The following is a 20,025-nucleotide window of genomic DNA, read 5'->3' on the forward strand; positions in this document are numbered from 1 at the left end:
TGACACATCTCTATTTAATGCAACTATGTTGGCATGGCAATCTTCAATCACCGAACCGAACGTACTCTTGAAGATCGAATGTAAAAAGATCAAAAACGTTTACATCGGGGGGGAAAAAAAGTGTATTCCAAATAACTCGCAACAAAAAACTTAGGCTGAACTATATGCTACACAAAATCTTTTAAAACTGGTTCAGGTATACTTTCTATTCAGTGGCATCTTTGAATAGAAAAGTAACAGGGATATTTGGTAAAGCACTGGTACACAACATTCTCAAACTACAGTGTGTATGTCCACATGTGAAAACACCTCTGCACACCAGCCCTCAATGCCCTGCTAACTTATTTGGGGAATATTTTGAGAGGGTGGGGGCTGCAGAATGACTTGGCACCTTTCCCAGGGTGATAGGTGGGGTGGCTCAAGGTTGTCCGTTCCTGGAATCCCAACTGCCCGCAAATCCAACATCTGGGAGAGAGGGGCTGGACAATACAAATGCCGAATAGGGCTCTGGGCAAGAGGAACGGACAGCAGGCCTGCAGTCTTGAGAAATCTGAGGCCGTTGGTACACTGCTGCCCTCTGCTGGCTGCTTTGAGCATGTACCAGAGCAAACAGACACCTGAACATTAATCTTAGCCTCAGACAGCATGCCAACACATGTAATTTCTGGGAGGGAGTGCATGGGTGCATGAGTTCACTGGAAAACAGTCACGTTCACAAGAACTACCGTAGTCAATGGATTTGCCAAATTTGGCAAACACGGCAACTGTACAAATCACAAGGTAGTTGTTTTTGGGGAGGGGGGGGCTTTTATCTTTAGAAAAGTTACAGGGAACTGTTGAGAAGAGACTGTTAGAATACGTGCTTTAGAGGTAAATAATTGAGTACTCCACAGGATGCTGGATCTTTAGCCTTTTTATCATTAGACAAGACAGTTAAAGGTTACAGGGCATGGTTGAGAGGGAGAATGAAACAGATGAGCACTTTAACATTGAGCTCAAATGCGTCTGCCTGCTCTGATATGCGGACCGTTTAAATGAGACTGTTGCACACCGGTCTATTTTTGTAGTAACACGAAGGCACGTAACATAACGAACCATGACTGGTCATTTACAAGTCTGTCACTTCACATGCAAGCAGGCACAAGAAACAAATCGGCCAAACGGGACAATTGATGTGATAATTAAAAAAGTCAGAATATCGTCAGATTTATCGGCCTCGCGATATATAGGTCGACCACTAGTCCAAAGTAGCCTAATAGCAGACCTGCCATGTCTATTTAGATACTGGAAACCTGTTTGACAACTCTACAGCCTACTAGATATAAATGCACTGTTGACAAAGGTGTGAAGGAGCAGATTTGAATAGCCCAGCTTTTAGTGACAGTCAGATGGCTACTTCCTGTCTAAGTGGGCAGTTCTTGGCCAGAATATGCTGTAATGTGGATCAAGACTTTATGCTGAGAGTCACAGATTCTTTCATGATCTACAGATTTTTTTAAAACATCCAAATTCAGATCGGTTACATAATGAATCATTCAGACTGATTTGTAAAATCAATTTAACCAATTCACTGAAAATAAAAAAAACCTCTCAAAAGGACGATTCACTCACAAATCAGACATCACTATGGCTTGCAAACAGATTTTTCCTCTCTCTCTCTATATATATAAATATATATATATATATAAAAAAATAAAAAAATGTCAATGACATATTTTAGAGCAAAGCATAAAAAATAAAAATAAAATAAAAATAAAAAATATCTTCATTATAGAAATTTCCATATGTTTAAAGGGGTCACACCATCCATTTTATTATTATTTTAATATGTTCCTTGAGGTTCATTTATAATATTAGTAATGTTTTTGCACAAAAAAAGTCATATTTGTAAACATGATCATTTTCCACCCTTCATTCTGACCCTCTGCCAGAAACGCTCAGTTTTGGTGCTGCATCTCCATTAAGACTTGACAGTAAATGCCCACTGTTATGATTGGCTCTCTGCTCTTGACTGCCCTGCTCTCCCCTTGCTATCTCACTGCTCACAACTACTGGGTGGGGCTATGGAAGTGATAAGGTAAAATAGGTGTTGATGTGTTGTTGTGGAGGCGGTCAAATGCAAATGTCTACAGTGCGACATTACAATGTGGAGGAAGTAGAGAACGAGTCGTTTTGGCAGCTTGGTTTCTACAAATGCTCTTTTTGCAGTGGGGAGGACGTTTTGAGTTCTGAAACTTACACTATGTTTGTATAGTACAATGACCTATTTTTGTCAAAAGATCAAGGTATATTTAATTCCTCGTGTCATGACTCCTTTAAGATCTTAATAATTTCCAAAACTTTTCCACACCTGGCCTACACAATTTCAAAATGTCCTGCTTTTTCCAGGTTTACACCCAAAGGATCCCTTGAGTCTATTGTGAAACTACCTCAACATTCACACCCACCCTCTCATTCTGCTTTAGATTTTCTTACAACGCATTGATTTGTGGTTTGATTGACAGCCGATGACAGTCAGTCAGATCTGAGCGCTGACCTTTATGGTCCGATCCCCCGAGGCGGAGACAATGTACTTGTCGTCAAAATCAACCACATTGACGGCAGCTCGATGGCCGACAAGAACACGGCGAAGGCTGATGTCTGTGGGAGAGGCCATGTCCCACACGGCGATGGAGCGATCCTTGGAGCAGGTCACCATCAGCCCATTGCAGAACCGCAGGTGGAGCACAGCCTCATTGTGATGGATCAAAGTGTTCAGAACTTCCCCGGAGTTCACATCCCAGACTCTGAGAATGAGATCGAAAGACAAGTGAGAACTGAAAATCATTACCTCATTTACTGAAGCAGAACAGAGATGAAAGTGAGAGAAAAAAAAATGCAGAAATGAACAGAGGACTTATAGAGAGCGAGAGTGTGATAGAGATCTGACCTGACAGTGGAATCAGAGGAGCCGGTAACAATGACTCTCTCATCGTATTGCAGACACAGCACAGAGCCTGTGTGCCCCGTCAGGATCTTCAAACACTCCAGAGACTGTTTGTCCCATATCTGAATGCAAACATACATATGTTTTTTTTGGGGTTTTTTTTGACAACTGAAAGAACCATTAATCTTCCAGATGAACACATTACAAACAAAAAAGGCCTTTAAACATTCTTCTTAACATATGGATCTGACTCATTACAAGGTAACAGACTTTGAACATACAATACTATTAAATCTTAACCATGTTAGTAAAGCGTATTCAGCACTCATGGTTATCCTGCTTAACAGGTCTTTTGTCACATTTGTAGCATAAATGCACGGACATAATTTTTGCCAATAATCAAAACATCTATATGATAGCAACCGTATACAGCAACAGTCATTTCTCAGCACCAGAATTTTATAGAGACACAAGGATGAAGCCATCCTGTAACACCCTATTAGCTGCAAGACACGCCCTAGCAACCAGATGGAACACCCTATAAACTGAATAGCAACACTCATATCTCAGTACCAGAATATCGTAGAGACATGGTGGTCTATTCTTTTGACTCAAGCCAGCAGGCAGCCATTCTGTAACACCATAGCAGATTTAATATAATCTAAATAATAATAATAATAATAATAATAATAATAATAAAACGTTTGAATTTGGGGACCAAAAAAAATAAAAAAATAAAAATAAAAAACCCTGGTATTCTCTGCTTCAAATACCTGCCTAATCAAACCAACAGAGAAAATAAATCCTAGATTTTTCACATTTTCTGAAGTAAAACTGAGCAGTTCTTGTCCATGCAAAACTCACCATGGTCATCAAGACATTAGCTGTGTCCCAAATGACACACTATACACTTGTAAAATATACTATGCACTTAACCATGTAGTGTATGAATTTTCAAAATGTAGTATCGTCCTAAATGGAACACTTAACGGTTTGTTACTACACAGAAGCATTCGCTGTTTAACAGCTGATGGAAATTAAGTTTCAAGCGCACGTGATGCATTTCTGCTAGCTTTAGCGCATTAGCAGACCTCAGTTCATCACTTGTATCACAAACAACGTGCATATTCACACAGCGTGGTGTGATGGTAAAGCATTCAACTTTAAAATGTTTTTATTTGATTATGTTTTATATTTAACTTTAAAATCAATCTGTTTTTATATCACTCTGTCATTTTGTTTGTTTGATCTGTAAAGCACTGTGGGTCAGCTTCTGTTGTTTTTTAAATGTGCTCTATAAATAAAGCCTAACTTGACCAGCAGCGCAGCCAGGTAACTCTGCCCCTTCTGCTATGCACAGCAAGCCGTGTGCTCGGAATGCACGAAGTGTCCAACATTCCACACTTCGTTTTGACGGTTGAAAAAGTGCATCATCCAGGTACTCGTAGTACACTTCTTTTTGTTGCATTTTCAGTGTAAACTTACTACTCGCACTACTTGCACTACAAAATGACCTAGAATAGTGCAGAAGTGTGCAGTTCGCGACGCACCTATTGTGCATCTAATTTCTAGCCAAAAGAAAGATATGCCAAGATTCTCTCCAACAACGTGTGAACCTAGCAACTCTATAAAGAACAAATCAGCTAGATTGATTTTTAATGGGACAGTCCTTTCAAGCTAATTTTATCTAATTGTCCCTTACGTGGGCTGAACACCCAGTTCACATTACATCCTGAATTTAACACTTATGGTTTTGTATTTTCTTGCCCGCTTCAATGTGCTCTTACTCGTTTCATTATTATATTACATTAATGGAGGATTTTTAAAATGTGTAAAACCAAAAATTAAGGCATGTTATTATTTCTGTTTACAGTTTTAAAAGCATTTCTACATCACAAAAGGAGATCCTTAATCCGTTTGATTGAAGATCTCTCATGTTGTTCCATTAAAACCAAAGCCACAAAATCATACACTTGCAAAAAGAGCTTTCAAATGCCAGTGTAAATCTTAAATGAGCACACTCTTAATGTCAGATGTGGTAAAAAATGACACCTGTGTAGGAATGGAATGAGATCATGTGGTTTCAGAATCTAAACTGAGTGAAAACCACATAAGTTTCGCAAGAAAACACACAAGCAGAGAGCAATCGCACCTTGATGGAGTTATCTCGTAGACCGCTGATGATCTTTTCATCGTCATACTGGAGGCAGTAAACGCCTTTGCTGTTCTCCGATCTACACTGGATCCTCTGCAGGTTATGTCGGCCACACCTCCAGTTTGCCTCGATGGTCTGGAAACAGCAAAAGAGAGAGGAAACGTAAAAGCACAAATTAAATTGATCTCTTCATGTATAAGAAATTTAGTAAAAGGAAACTGTTAAGAGGTGTAACTAATTTACTTGAACTTTTTCTATTTAAGAGGCATACAAAAATATTACAACTAAAACATCTCACCATTTTATTAGAAATTAAACAGGGCATAGAAATTGACAAAAAAGAAAAAGAAAAAGATTGCTGCTAACGCTGGATCCGCATGAGCGCATGAGTGCAACTTCAAGGTAAAAGCACTTCACATGTGCTACAAGTAAATGTCTTATTCACTATGCACTGTATGTACAATTGGTTTGATTCTGTATTTTTGGAGAAAATGCGATTGCTAACATGGACATGCCATCCATGGTTGCTGGACTACTGTGTGTACTGTTATTTCCTTCTTAGTAATGTATTAATTTCTTCATGTGCAAATAAATTACTACAATTTGATGACTAAACATAAATCAGAAGAAACTGCTATCTACCATTTAAAATACAATATTTTTAGATTATTTTTTACAAAGTTAATGTTTTGTGAAATTGAGTAAATATAGTGCTAAATAAGACTTTATTAGTATTATTATTATTATTATTTTTAGCAATTTTATGTTTGTTATTTACTATTAAATTGTGTGATATATCGGCATTGTGTCTGCCTATTGGCAACCCTGCTCTCTGGATATCGGCATCGGCCACTAAAAAACCCATAATGGTCGACTACTACCCATCTCCCTTAGCCTCAAATCATTGGCTCACTTCTGGAATGAACACAATAGCTAAAAATGTATCATTCTGGTCAAAGAAAAAGACAGAATGAGATGATGGCTGCTTTTCCTACCTCAATGTCCTGAATGATTTTCGGATAAAGAGAGCGATAGTATGAGTTCGGAGGAACTTCTGTTGTGCGGTTCTTGAACAGGTATTTTTCCCTGTGAAAGAAACGGCATTAAAAATTTAAATGAACTGACAAAGCATCTTCACGAGTCAAATAATACAAATAAGTCAACCGAGATGTAAAAGACAGTCTATAAGGAGGCTTCCAGCATGTCTGGTGGAGAATTACCCTGTATAGAGATAATGACGAGGTTGTTGTTAAACCCAGAGCTGGGTAGAGTAGCCAAAGACTGTACTCAATAAAAGTACAATTACTTCAAAAAAAATAATTACTCAAGTAAAAGTACTAACATAATTACTTGAGTAAGTTTAAGAAAGTATCCAATTAAAAGAGTACTCAATTAGTGAGTAACTAGTTACTTTCACAAATGACACAATAGACGTTTACTTCGCTATATTCCATTACATAATACACATGAACATGTACTACAGAATTATTATTAATGGAAATTGTCATCATTCACCGTCATGTTGTTCCAAACCCATATGACTTACTTTCTTCCATGCAACACAATAAGGATATATTAGACAGAATGTTTGCCTGAGTGACTATTTACTTTAAGTGAATGTTTTTTTTAATATATATATTTAATATATAAATTCAGATTTTTAAAAGAATATTTTAGCTCTGTAGGCCAAAATTTTGATGCTCTAAAAAGCACATAAAGGCATCATAAAAGTAATCCATAAGACTCCAGTGGTTAAATCCATATCTTCAGAAGTTAGATGATAGGTGTGGGTGAGAAACAGCATTTTTTGCTAGACAGCAGGGGGCGATATGCAGAGAAGAATGTGAATCACCAAAAACACAAGAAGAATGTGAAAGTGATCTGTTTCTCATCCGCACCTTTCACATCAATTCTGAAGATACAGATTTAACCATTAGAGGCTTATGGATTACTTTTATGCTGACTTTTGTTTGTTTAGTTTTAAAATGTTGCCACCCATTCACTTGCATTGTATGGACCTACAGAGCTGAGGAATCTTCATTTGAGTTCAGCAGATGAAAGAAAGTCATACACATCTGGGGTGACAAGAGGGTGAGTAAATAATGAGAAATGTAATTTTTGGGTGAACTATCCCTTTAAGGGCTCTTGTCAGATCTGGATGAATTTGTCAATAAGATGAGAGGTTTGGAAACACTTCTAGTAATTATTACAGTGAAAATGTACCACAAGGACATTATATATAATGCTGAAATATAAACCAAAGCAAGATCATACTTTATTAATTCTTTCACTATTTCATAGCTTTTGAAGTCCTGTGCGGATTCTTATTTCAGTGTAGTTACAGTTTTCAGTGTTATAAGTATTTAGATCATTAGTTCTGTACAGCAGTACCGCCGCTCTCTAAACGCAGAGTACGCAGCCTACGTAGGGCACCAACTCCGGTCGCGGAACACTCGCTGTGTCTGAAACCACCCCCTATCCACTATATAGTGCACTATTTTGATTGTCCGCTATTTTGTAGGAGTGTCTGAATTCTGAGTGAGCCACTCGTTCCCTACTTTTGTTCACTCATTCTTATCCACAATGCACTCTAATTTCAAGTGTACATTTGATGTACAATCGACAATGGTTAATTTCCCACAATCCACCACAGGGAAGATGTACGAGCTGGGAGTTTACTGCTTCCTTCACTCCTGCAATGTTTTATTTCATGCTGAATGTAATAAATGACTTTTTGACAAATCATTACTTGATTAAAATAACATGTAGAGGCAAAACATACAGATACATTTTAAAATGTACTCTTTATTTGATCAAATGTGCTTACTCTTTATATTAACACACAGTATATATTAAAAATGACAAACAGAATGAAGATTTATTGTATTAATATATTATTTAATAAGAATAACAAGTAAGGCCCAAGTATTTTAACATTTCATATGTGACATTGTTTCTGCGACAGCCCCAGAGCTCCGACACTCACATCCGAATTCACTCATTTCGTTCACTTACTGCTGAGATATAGTGTACTAACTGCCATTCACTATATAGGAAATAGTGAATGAGTGAATGATTTCGGACACAGCCACTCACTTCGCCATACAATCGCCTTGCGCCCGCACATCTCACACACGCGCCCCGCACACCTCGCTGTGCAAGTGCAGAAATGCTGTCTGTTCGTGCTCCAGTTGTCGATCATGCGAATGGCAGTGATTTACACTTAACTTGGATGTTTACATGGATTTATACAGTTAATCCGCCTGAAGTATCTGCGATAGTTCAGTACCCCCGAAATACTGTTTACTACATGCGGGACGAGGGACAACGCGCACTGATTTAAAAATGTACACTTAAAAACTGATGTCATAAGAGCCCAGTTACATTATCACCCTGAAAACGACCATCACATTATACAGAAAAGTCCGCGTTAGGATTAGAGCCAAAACTTACCTCAGCGTGCTGCCTTAAGTTGGAGCTGTGATTTGAATCTTGAAATATCAGCTTGTCTTGGTGTTAAATGAAGGCATTGCATGACGAAACTATTATTTTTTCACTGTGCGGAGCGAAGAAAGTGTTTCACTTTGAAGAGTTTGATGCTGCTGCAGTGATTGAGTGACAGTCTGTGACAGCGGCTCAGTGCGCGCAGCTGTGTGAACTTCCGCTCTCGTAAAAGTCCCATTCAATAATCTCTCAATAAATTACACATTCAAATTAAACCCAGTAATGTAACGACAGTAATGCCACCCATTGTAAAGAAGTAAAAGTAAAAAAAATTCATTAGAAATTTACTTGAGTAAAAAGTACCCACTTTTAAACCTACTCTAAAAGTACATTTTTTCCCAAAAAGTTACTCAAGTAAATGTAACGGAGTAAATGTAGCGCGTTACTACCCACCTCTGGTTAAACCCCATGTGTAAATGAGGGGGTTCGGTGGAAGTAAACAGTGATATCAGCATTGTGACTCACCACTGGTGTCTTTCTGAGAGACCTTTCCATAGCGGGTCTGTCCGAACCATCCGCTCGATCAGCTTCTTCCACAACATGCCTTCGGAAATCACACGCTGCCATTCCTTACACACCAGCTCTGCCGAACATAGTGAGCGTGCGTCCAGAAAAGACAGGATGTTCTCCGCTATATGATCCAGACCCTGAGCTGGAACAAAGTGAGATTGTGCTTAAATTACCAGGATACATAGGCAAAAGTATACTTAGGTTGCCCATGCACAGTGTGCGTGATGCTAATCAGCACAGTTCATGCCAGAGCATGTGCGCGAAGCGGAGCGGTGTGACACTCCACTTAATCCACTCATGCGCGTGTGCTCCACTCAACCACTCATGACTCAAGCAATGCTCCACTCAAGTAATGCTCACCGGTAAATCAAAGTTTACTCAAATCCCACTCTTACATCAAATGTCTCTGTAGTATACTTTTTTCCAGCCACATACACAGGTGGTTGGTGGCCCAGGAACTGCGCCTTTGAGATGCCCCTCTGGGTGAAATAAACATATGCATTTATCAAACGCTTACACGCTTAGTAAGGTACACATCTGAAATGATTTATATGAGATTGTTTTGTGGTGTTTAAGTTAATAAGTTAAGTTTATAAAATCTCGCTGTTTATTTTGTACAATGACTATTTTAGATAATCAGGTCTCCAGACCTTCGTTTGTAATAGGGTTGCAATTAACGATTATTTTGATAATCAACTAATCTAATGATTATCTGACTATTCAGCAATTAATCATTAGCTCACAACCGACTATTCAGCTTGTTCCCAGACTTAAGTTTGTATCAAACGTGCTTGCTAACACTAAAGAGGACAAAATCATATTAAATGACATTCATTGAATTAAAGGAGAAAAAAAATTACTTTATTCAGTTTAATTCAGTAAAATAAAAATTAACTGCCAAAAAACCCTGTTGTAATCAAGTGTTTTTGTCTTGTTTTCCCATTTAAAATAGTCTTAAAACAAGATACATTTACTTGAGAAGCATCATATAAAATATTTTGACTTGCTTTAAGAGAATGTCTTAAATATAAGTGTATTTTGTATAAGTGTATTTTTTTTTACTTTATACTTCTGCGTGTGCAGTAAAGATAAAATATACTTTTATTCAAGAGCTATTCTCTAAAAGCAAGTCTAAATATCTTAAATACTGCTTCTCAGGTGAATGCATCTTTTTTTTTTTTTTTAAGGATTTTAGATATTTTAAAATATTTGCATATATGCACTTAACATTCTCAGATAAAAAAATTTTCTTCTGCAGTATTGCTGCTAAAGAAAATGTATTTTGTTTTAAAGGAGTTTTAGATATTTATATTGGAAAACAAGCCAAAACAAAAACAAACCAAAAACGTATTTTGTTGCAGCGTATAATGGGGCAAAGACTACCCTCTCTCACCTTTCTGTTCACTTCAATCCATCTTTAACTCACACAAAAAAAAAAAAAAAAAAAAAAAAAAAAAAACTCACCGCTGCGCATTGCCAATTTTCTTTACGATAAGAAATGCACAGTGACATATTATGATTGAATAAGTCACTAGCCATCACGTTATAATCTAGCTGCATTAAGCGTGCGCTTGAGGGACAAGCATCCCCTCCGAGTGTGCCTCAGCCGGGTGCAGTTTCAGTCTCTCCCCCTTAGATCGGGACATTCGCGCAACTCATAGAAGAGGCACTGACAGCACAGAGAAATGCCAGTTTTGGAGTTTGTAGTTATTTACATGACCTGCTTCCTTATTATTTGAACTTTAATAAAGCTATAACACATTAAATATAACTGCATTAAAGATGTTACGCTGGGGTGTTTCCTTTAAGACGCTCGTCACGTAAGTTATGCTTCAGAGGATTGACAGCTCCGGCTCCGCTTATTTCACAAGAGCTTCTTTGTTTACTTTTGTATGATTTCCTCATACTTTGCGATCTACATCACCTGAAGCAGTTTGGAAAGATTAGAGTGCATCTGGACTGTGAGCCATGAAATTCTTCCTCTCCTCAATCAGGCGCGAGCTGCAATGCTGCTGCTCGTGTGCCATCATTGGAGTTTTATTTGATCTCGTTACATTAAATGAGATCAAACAACTATTCAAAAACAATGGAATTTTTCGTCGACAATTTTTATTGTTGACGTTGTCGATAAAGTCAACTAATTGTTTCAGCCCTAGTTTGTAATCAGTCAAATATTTCTCTTAGCACATATGCCATTGAACATCTTCAAATAATGAAGATAATTTTTTCAGTTCTAATTACCTTTATTTACTTTAAACAAACCATCAAACATGCCTCTTTAAGTGATAAAACATTAGGCGTGGAAACTCTTGCATGTGCGCAGATTCATGCTTTTCAGTTTAAATTGGATCTGAGTGCCTCAACCGACCCAGGATAACAATTCTTTTCAACTCTTAAGTTTGTTCAAGTAGTTTTATGGCAAAAACGAAAACATGGACTGGTACAAGGAAAAATGTAACCAATAAAAGTGAAATTCAGAATTGTTCTTCAGTCTTCACGGAATGATCATTACTGTAGATTTAATACATTCATAGCCTACTGATTTAATGCTATCAGACTTTAGGTCTGTAAATTAAAATGATCAATTTCTCAACCTAATTTTGTGTTTAGTGTTAAATGGCATATTAAGTTATCCAGAAAAGAGCAGCGAGTTTTTTTTTTTTCTGTATTGTTGCTTTTTTTAAAATTGTTTATCCCCTTTTCTCCCAATTTGAAATGCCCCATTCCCACTACTTTGTAGGTCCTCATGGTGGCATGGTTACTCACCTCAATCTGGGTGGCCGAGGACAAGTCTCAGTTGCCTCCGCTTCGGAGACAGTCAATCCGTGCATCTTATCGTGTGGCTCGTCGAGCATGACACCGCGGAAACTCCGCGTGGAGGCTCATGCTACTCTCTGCGATCCACGCACAACTTACCACACGCCCCATTGAGAGCAAGAACCACTTAATATCGCGACCACGAGGAGGTTACCCCATGTGACTCTACCCTCCCTAGCAACCGGGCCAATTTGGTTGCTTACTGGAGTCACTCAGCACACCCTGGATTCGAACTCGTGACTCCAGGGGTGGTAGTCAGCGTCAATACTCGCTGAGCTACCCAGGCCCCCATGTATTTAATTAATTATAATTGTAGTTAATTATATAATAGCCAACTGCAACAGGATTTATTTGTTAAATCCATGGTTAAACCCTGCTGTACACAGAGCGCACGCACGACACATGATCTTTTGACGCATATAAAGTCCAGTTTCACATTATGCCACTTTAAAAATATCAAGGAAAAACAAAGGGAGCGCAATGTATTTACTAATATAACTATTAATAATAATAATAATAATTAACCACAGCTGTTTAGATTGCATAAATTGTAAAAAATACAAAAGAATTGCGTTATTCTAGGTCAGTTGAGTCAGATCAAGTTTCCGCGCCACCGTACATAAATGTTTTATTACTTAGAGGCATGTTTGATGGTTTGTTTAAAGTAAATAATTTTTTTTTTTTTTTTTTTTTTAAAGGCATTATTTGAAAACGTTCAATGGCATATGTGCTAATAGACTGATTACAAATAATGAGATGCAATTAACATAGCCGATGTAAATCAGTACCCTAGTTACAAAACAAACAGTGAGATTATATACTAAAACACCACAATACAAGTCACAAATAATTTCAGAAGTGTACGTTACTAAGCATGTAAAACATTTGATAAATGAATGAATGCATGTTTATATTTCACTCAAAGGGGCACCTCCCATGTGGGCAAAGGCGCAGTTGCTCGGGCCTCTGTATCCAAACCCCTGTATCTGACAAAAAGATACATTACTATCTACTTCATCTATTTTCATAAGGTAGTGTAACCTACTTGCTCACCTTTTGCTGCACCACAATGTTTGCATAGCACTTCCTCAGGCTTTCTGGCAATGTGCCGCTTAAGATTCCAATAGATTCCAACTCTCACAGTCTCTCCACACTCCCTTTAAATTTTTTCTCCTTCCTCGTTCTTAGATTTTTTTAATTTGCAACTTCATTAAAACAATATCTGAACTCCATAACCTTAGGCCTATTGCTTATTTTGCAGTTTCCCAGACCAGCATATTACAAAGTGCATTCTAGGTTGAGTGAGCGGCGTCGAGTGGCCTGAGTGTAACCGAATCGTCAAAATGCACTCTCCGTTCAGGTGGAATTCTCTGCTCACATGCTCTGGTCCACAAACAGCCCAGTCCTCATCTCTGCCATTTGTCGGCACATGCACCTGCCATTGACTGAAGAGTCAGAGTATACTTAGAAAGGCAACTTGGTCGACCAGGTGACCTAGGCCTTAAGAGTTTAAAGCCATAAAAGCTTTCAGTGATTTGGACCGTGGCATGATTTTTTGGGCTGGTTTGAGTATTTCTGTAACTGCTAATCTCCTGGGATTTTCATGCAAAACAGTCTCCAGAATTCACTCCGAATGGTGCCAAAAACAAAAACATCCAGTGAGTGGCAGTTCTGTGGACAGAAACGCCTTGTTGATGAGAGAGGTCACTATGGTAACTCAGATAACCGCTCTGTACAATTTCAGTGAGAAGAACATCATGTCAGAATGCTATTCTGAGATGCGGGTTGGCGCTGTTTTGGCAGCACGAGGGGGACCTACACAATATTGGGCAAGTGGTTTTAATGTTGTGACTGATCAGTGTATATCAGTTGATCACACATGTAGCCAATCTTCTTGGGTATAAAGTAAACCTACCCAAGATTTAAAAATAAAACAAAATTAAAAATCTGATTCCACACTGGACTATATTCAATAAAATCTTATTTGGAGATTTATTTTATAAATAACTTCCACTGTATAAGTTTGACTTGTAATGTACTGTGTTACAAATTTATGTTATAGCTGTTTATAAGATTTTGCTTTTGTAACTTTTAGAGCAGGTAAAGACCACTTATAATATGATCATGTCAAAAAGTCTTTTGATGGTTAACACTATGCTGCTTTTGCATGACAGCACTTATACGATTAACTTTATTAGCTTCTGCTGCATCAAAACTGGATGTTGCTTGTGTTATAATGCATTACACTCTTAAGTATAACTATAAATAGGGGAAGTCTTAATTTATTATAATTGTATAATTATTTATGAGAAGTTATAACTTATAAGGCATATTACGAGACATTATGAATGCAATACAATGCATGTATAATGCCTTTACAATGCATTTATGAATATGGACTTCATAGAAAGTGTTACCGAAAAGTTCAGAAATCAGACCAAGGATTTTTATTTGATACCTGGCAGTGCCGTGATGAAGTCCCTTTGGAGCATGGGTTTGAGGTAGGAGTTTATGTGGCCGTGTTGGTAATGGCACATACGTGAGATCAGGTGTTCCACAAACTCCACCTGATCCGCCTCAGACCACTGATCAAAGAGCTGGATGCACACGTCCTTCTCCTTCTCGTAATTTCCCTCCGACGGTCGCTTCCTGGAGCCTGTCAGCAGCCCATTACTCACCTGAGGACAGAGATAGGTATGCTGGAAGAATCGTACAAGAAAAACAAACAAATAGATATATTAGACCGGGTGAGACAAAATAAACCGGTCCATGATTATTTGGCCCTGTTTACAAGTATTTAGATGCGTTTTGTGCAATCTGATCACAAGTGGACAGTCAAGACGCATAGCCATTTACATCTGTTCGTAATATACAAGTCTCTTTTGACTACTTGTGTTTGGATTTCAAGGGGAGGGTACATGATTTTAATGACGACATATATCAGTCACTACATCAGTGTAGTGCTGCATGATGATAAAGCACAAAACAAAATCCCAATTACATTTCTAATATGCATTTATATGCATTATATGCACTAATATGCATTTTGAGAACAATACTCTATTACAGTATTGTATTAACTGAGATTTGGGTGCTTCCCTTATCTGTGTCACTGCATGTTGATATTATCAAACACACTGAAGAAGTTCTTAAGTTCTTGTGCATGTATACGTATCCGTTTTTTCCCCAAATTTCCCAATCAGGGAGTTCTCTCTTTTCAAAACCACATGTAATTGACAAAGTTTAAAACTCTTGTTTTAGCAAAGTGGTTGATTGACAGGTGAGTGGGTGGTGCTTTGCTGCTGTTCGAATGGATACGCGTTTTCACTACAAGCATAATGTGGTCACATGCATTTTGTTTTGAAAAAAGTATAACCGCACAACTCAATTTATAAACTTATTTCCCTTACCGAGAGCGGTATTTAAGAGAAATAAAAGAGCAGGTGTTAAATGGGGTTGCTATGTTTACTGCCAATATGACTTACCACATCTATAATTTTTCATTCACTTTGGAGTAAGTTACTCAACTATTAGTTCATCAAGCCATTATTCATTATAAAGAAATAAAAGCAATTGAAAGTATATTATTGACACATATCAGCATATGATGCTTTAGTGTTGCAAATAAAATAATTCATCATGCGATTTACTGCTGGCAAATGTAATCTGCAGTTTCCATTCAAACCAATGTCCTATGTGAACATGGGCAACCATGTTACCCTGTGAAATGGTTAAAATGGCTCTTAAACGGTCAAATTCATTAGAACAGACATCGATGAAAAGAAAAACTGTTTAATAATGATACCAAAATTTGTTTATAATATGCAAAACGTCTTTTCTTTGCTCCTTGACAATTCACATTAGACGAATCTGCTGAAAAGGCAAGTAAAATGATTCACATGCACGTGCACATCCCCAGTTAACACGATCCCCCATTGATCCATAACACCGGCATTTTGAGTTATGCAGTTATTCTTCCTTTTTTCAAAAGATTTTTTCTCCATAACTTGCATCTCTGAATCTAAGGTGTGTGTTTCCTTGGTTGTTATTTTCACATTTATTTAACCACATTTGACTACCTCCATATGTGGCTGAATTTGACATATCCAAATTTTTTGGACCCAGTTTACACCAGTCTTTAACGTCTTCAATTTTTCAAACAGATCAGCCAAAATGCATCTGATGTGTGTGATTTTTGCACCACCGAGCAAAATTGCAAAAAGAAACATCGTTTTCAAACAGCCTTCTGAATACACCTTCGTCTACTTTTGATCAAACAAACAGATAGTCCCGCCCACAAAATCACGCCATTGAGTCAATGTTGTGTTGGGCTGGACGGCACACTCGCAGTTTGAGAAAACTAACCTACAGATAGCTAACTTATAGTGTTCTCTGCATATTACGCTGGGATAGGAGAAATTATTTGATCACCGATAAAGTTCACACTTCTGCTTTAATACAAGGAGTAAATGAGGCCTTTGAAAGGATGGATTAGAGATGGATCTAGCAAAGTGAGACTTAAAACTAAACAGTATTTAGAAGGCTTGGAATTGATGCCTTTTACACACATCGATAATCAGAACAAAATTCCTGATGATTATCGATCAATATCGATTGCCATTTTTTTCCAGATATACAGTAAATAGGGCTACTTGTTGCACAATAGTCTTTGTCTCTTCATTCCATTTCTAATTGCATACTTTTCTCTATGACCCTCAGCTTAATGAAACCTATTCAAGGCTGCATAAAGAAATTGCATAATAAACTACGCCATTTCTAATAGTTCAGTTTGCACAGTTACACCAGTTTCATTCACTAACCTGCAAACTCATCAACGCCACTTTAATTCATGAAGTACATATACCTTCAGAACTTTGTGTACAGTGACTAGATTCACAACTTTGGACTGCCACCTGCACTGCATTGACGTATTATGTGTGATTCCTGTGCCTTGTCCTACAGTTGTGTCTAGAAGGGATCCCTCTTTTGTCAACTTCTCGCACATGCGCAGTCTGTTATGTATAGTCTAAGTATTTGTAACTACGTTAATTAGTTAACCATGTTTAAAAGAACGATAAAGTCAAAGATCAGCTCAAGATGGCTAGCAAAATAACAACGACATGCTCATGAACTGCTTTTAATTTTAAACATCATAAGCATTAATTTTACAGTATTAAAACAGCAACATATTTGCCACAGTGATGTACTTGAGAAATCGAGATTGGACGGCGAGCGCTCTTCGTTGCTGCAAGTTCCGCAACTCGTGCTTTTTTCCAGTGAAATCCCATAGAAAAATGCTTACAAATGTGTCCCAACTCAAGATATACATCCACTGAGGTGCAGATGCAATCTTTGTTAATTAAAATATGAAGTTGCATTTGGGCGGATTAGAACCCTAAGCCTCTTATACACAGGGCGAATTAATTACCTTTAGACCACCCAGTCAGACTCCTACTACTGGAGCTGATTGATGTACTTTTCCACTGACTCACCATATCTCATGACTGACAGTAGCATCCACAGAGAAGTTATCAAATTTATTATGTGAAATATTTATTTTAGAGCTTGAATTGATCAAGAATTACTATTTATCAAAACAGACAATTTAAAATAATCTTTAACTAGCGCTCATCATTGCTGTGCGACTTAAAACGCAGTGTATAATCTGTAGAATTGTAGAATCTTGCAAGATTGACGAAAGAGGGATCCCTCTTTCGTCATGACCTTGTCCTACCCACAACACTGAGCTACTTGTCTGGTGTGTGACCGGCTTCAGTATTAAGTAGAGTAAATGCTATATCACCCCTTGTGGTCTCCCAAAGCTATTATGACAGACTATATTACACGGAAGGCAAACTGACAGTGAATTTGAAAGCACACAAATTAGGCTTCTAATTTAAATGTCGGCTAAAATTAATAAACCAATACCTAAAAAAATAGAGAAAATAAAATGCAGATCAATAATCAATTTAATTATATTTCAGGACATTCCTAGCGTTTAGGTATGTTTGCTCAGCAAAGCACAACTCTCCTTGCAGTTCTTAGCCAACCTGTGAAATGGAGATAATCTGTTCCAAAACAGTGAGCTGTGTACCTAGACAGCAAATTAAGGCATCATAATCACATTCCTGATGCAAAGGCCTTTTCAAAAGATACAGTGCTGTGAAAAATTATTTGCCTCCATCCTGATTTCTTCTGTTTTGTGTATAACTCATACTAAATTGTTTCAAAAATTCAAACAAATAATAACAAAACAAAAGGCAATCTGAATAAACACAAAATACAGTTTTTAAATGATAATGTTATTTATTGAAGCAAAAATGTTATCCAATACCAACTGGGCCTGTGTGAAAAATTGCCCTCCAGATACTAAATCCCCAAATCTATGAAACTGCATTCATAATGGGGTTCAGCTGGACTAGACACACCCAGGCCTGATTACTGCCAGCCCTGTTCAATTAACACATAAATAACTTTTTCAGTAGCATGAATTTGGCTAAAAGGTCTCACCCAGTAGCACACTATGCCAAGGTCGAAAGAAATTCCAGAAATTGAGGAAAAAGGTGATTGAAATATATCAGTCTGGTAAGGGATACAAACCTATTTCAAAGGCTCTGGGACTCCAAAGAACCACAGTGAGAGACATTATCTCCAAATGGAGAAAACTTGGCACAGTAGTGAACCTTCCCAGAAATGTCCAACCTTCCAAAATTCCTCCAAGAGCTCAGCGACGAGTCATCCAGGAAGTCACAAAAAAGCCAAGGACAACATCCAAGGAACTGCAAGCCTCTCTCACATCAATAAAGGTCACTGTTCATGACTCCACTACCAGAAAGACACTGGCCAAAAATTCCATCCATGGAAGAGCGGTGAGGCGAAAACCACTGCTAACCCAGAAGAACATTAAGCCTTATCTGAATTTTGCCAAAACACACCTTGATGATCCTCTAACCTTTTTGGGAGAATGTTCTGTGGACTGATGAGTCGAAAGTGGAACTGTTGGGAAGACAGGGGTCCCATTACATCTGGCGTAAATCAAGGCCAAGCATGGTGGTGGTAGTGTGATGGTGTGGTGATGCTTTGCTACTTCAGGGCCAGGGTGCCTTGCAATAATTGAGGGAAACATGAATTCTGCTCTCTACCAGAAAATCCTAAAGGAGAACGTCCGGTCATCAGTCCATGATTTGAAGCTCAAGTGCAACTGGATTATGCAAGACAATGATCCAAAGCATAGGAGTAGGTTCACCTCTGAATGGCTCAAAAGAAGCTAAATTAAAGTTTTGGAGTGGCCTAGTCAAAGTCCTGACTTGATCCCAATTGAAATGCTGTGGCAGGACTTAAACGGGCAGTTCATGCTCGAAAACCCTCCAATGTGGCTGAACTAAAGCAGTTCTACAAAGAAGAGTGGGCCAAAATTCCACCACAGCATTGTGAAAGACTAATCTCCATTTAACGGAAGCATTTGGTTGCAGTTATTGCTGCTAAAGGTGATACAACCAACTATTAAGTTTAAGGGGGCAGTTCGTTTTTCACATGGGTGATGTAAGTGTTGGATAACTTTTTGCTTAATTTTTTTAAGAAATCAGGAAGGGGCAAATACTTTTTCACAGTACTGTACCTCATTTTGGCCACATTCTAAGGCAGCATCACATGTAGCCCATCCTTTGCAGTTTGTCAAACAATTCACCCATGAGGTGTACAAGTCCAGAGAAATGTGGATAACAATTATCATTACACTTCATTCAATACCAAATAATAGGCCCTATTGATAAAATAAGTTCACTTTTACATATTTTACCCAATATCTGTGTGTGACAAGTATGTTCATGCTGATTAAAAGTATTGCATCATTGGCTTAGCAACATGCTAATGTCAAACTATAATGGAATCAACTGGAAGTAGAGTCCCTCATGTGAGGAGTGTTATTTCTGCCTGTGTGAAGCATTCCACTTATGAGGCTCCTTTTCAGTAAGGATGCTGCCTTTGCTGTCTACTGCATACAAAAGGCAGCTACTTTTAAATTTTTGGAAACGAGATAAGGTGCCATAGAAACTTAAATGGTTAGTTCACCCAAAAATGAAAATTCTCACCATTTACTCACCCTCATGCCATC

The 20,025-nt window shown here is 37.9% G+C and overlaps 1 protein-coding gene across 2 annotated transcripts in view; it reads right to left on the minus strand.

The window, feature by feature from the left end:
• Positions 1 to 20,025, minus strand: part of LOC127433015 (F-box and WD repeat domain-containing 11-B) — a 30,242-nt gene that overhangs the window by 6,854 nt on the left and 3,363 nt on the right. The window contains exons 3-8 of one of the 2 annotated variants that reach the window (XM_051684619.1): positions 14,371 to 14,611; positions 9,051 to 9,237; positions 6,077 to 6,167; positions 5,079 to 5,216; positions 2,930 to 3,048; positions 2,537 to 2,786 (exon numbers count right to left, since the gene is read on the minus strand). In XM_051684619.1, the coding sequence (XP_051540579.1) occupies positions 2,537 to 2,786; positions 2,930 to 3,048; positions 5,079 to 5,216; positions 6,077 to 6,167; positions 9,051 to 9,237; positions 14,371 to 14,611 (1,026 nt within the window). The remainder of the gene's footprint in view (positions 1 to 2,536; positions 2,787 to 2,929; positions 3,049 to 5,078; positions 5,217 to 6,076; positions 6,168 to 9,050; positions 9,238 to 14,370; positions 14,612 to 20,025) is intronic. The other variant, XM_051684621.1, reaches the window with a different exon arrangement.

The sequence above is a fragment of the Myxocyprinus asiaticus genome, chromosome 42, assembly GCF_019703515.2.
Source record: "Myxocyprinus asiaticus isolate MX2 ecotype Aquarium Trade chromosome 42, UBuf_Myxa_2, whole genome shotgun sequence".
In the NCBI taxonomy this organism is placed as follows: domain Eukaryota; kingdom Metazoa; phylum Chordata; class Actinopteri; order Cypriniformes; family Catostomidae; genus Myxocyprinus; species Myxocyprinus asiaticus.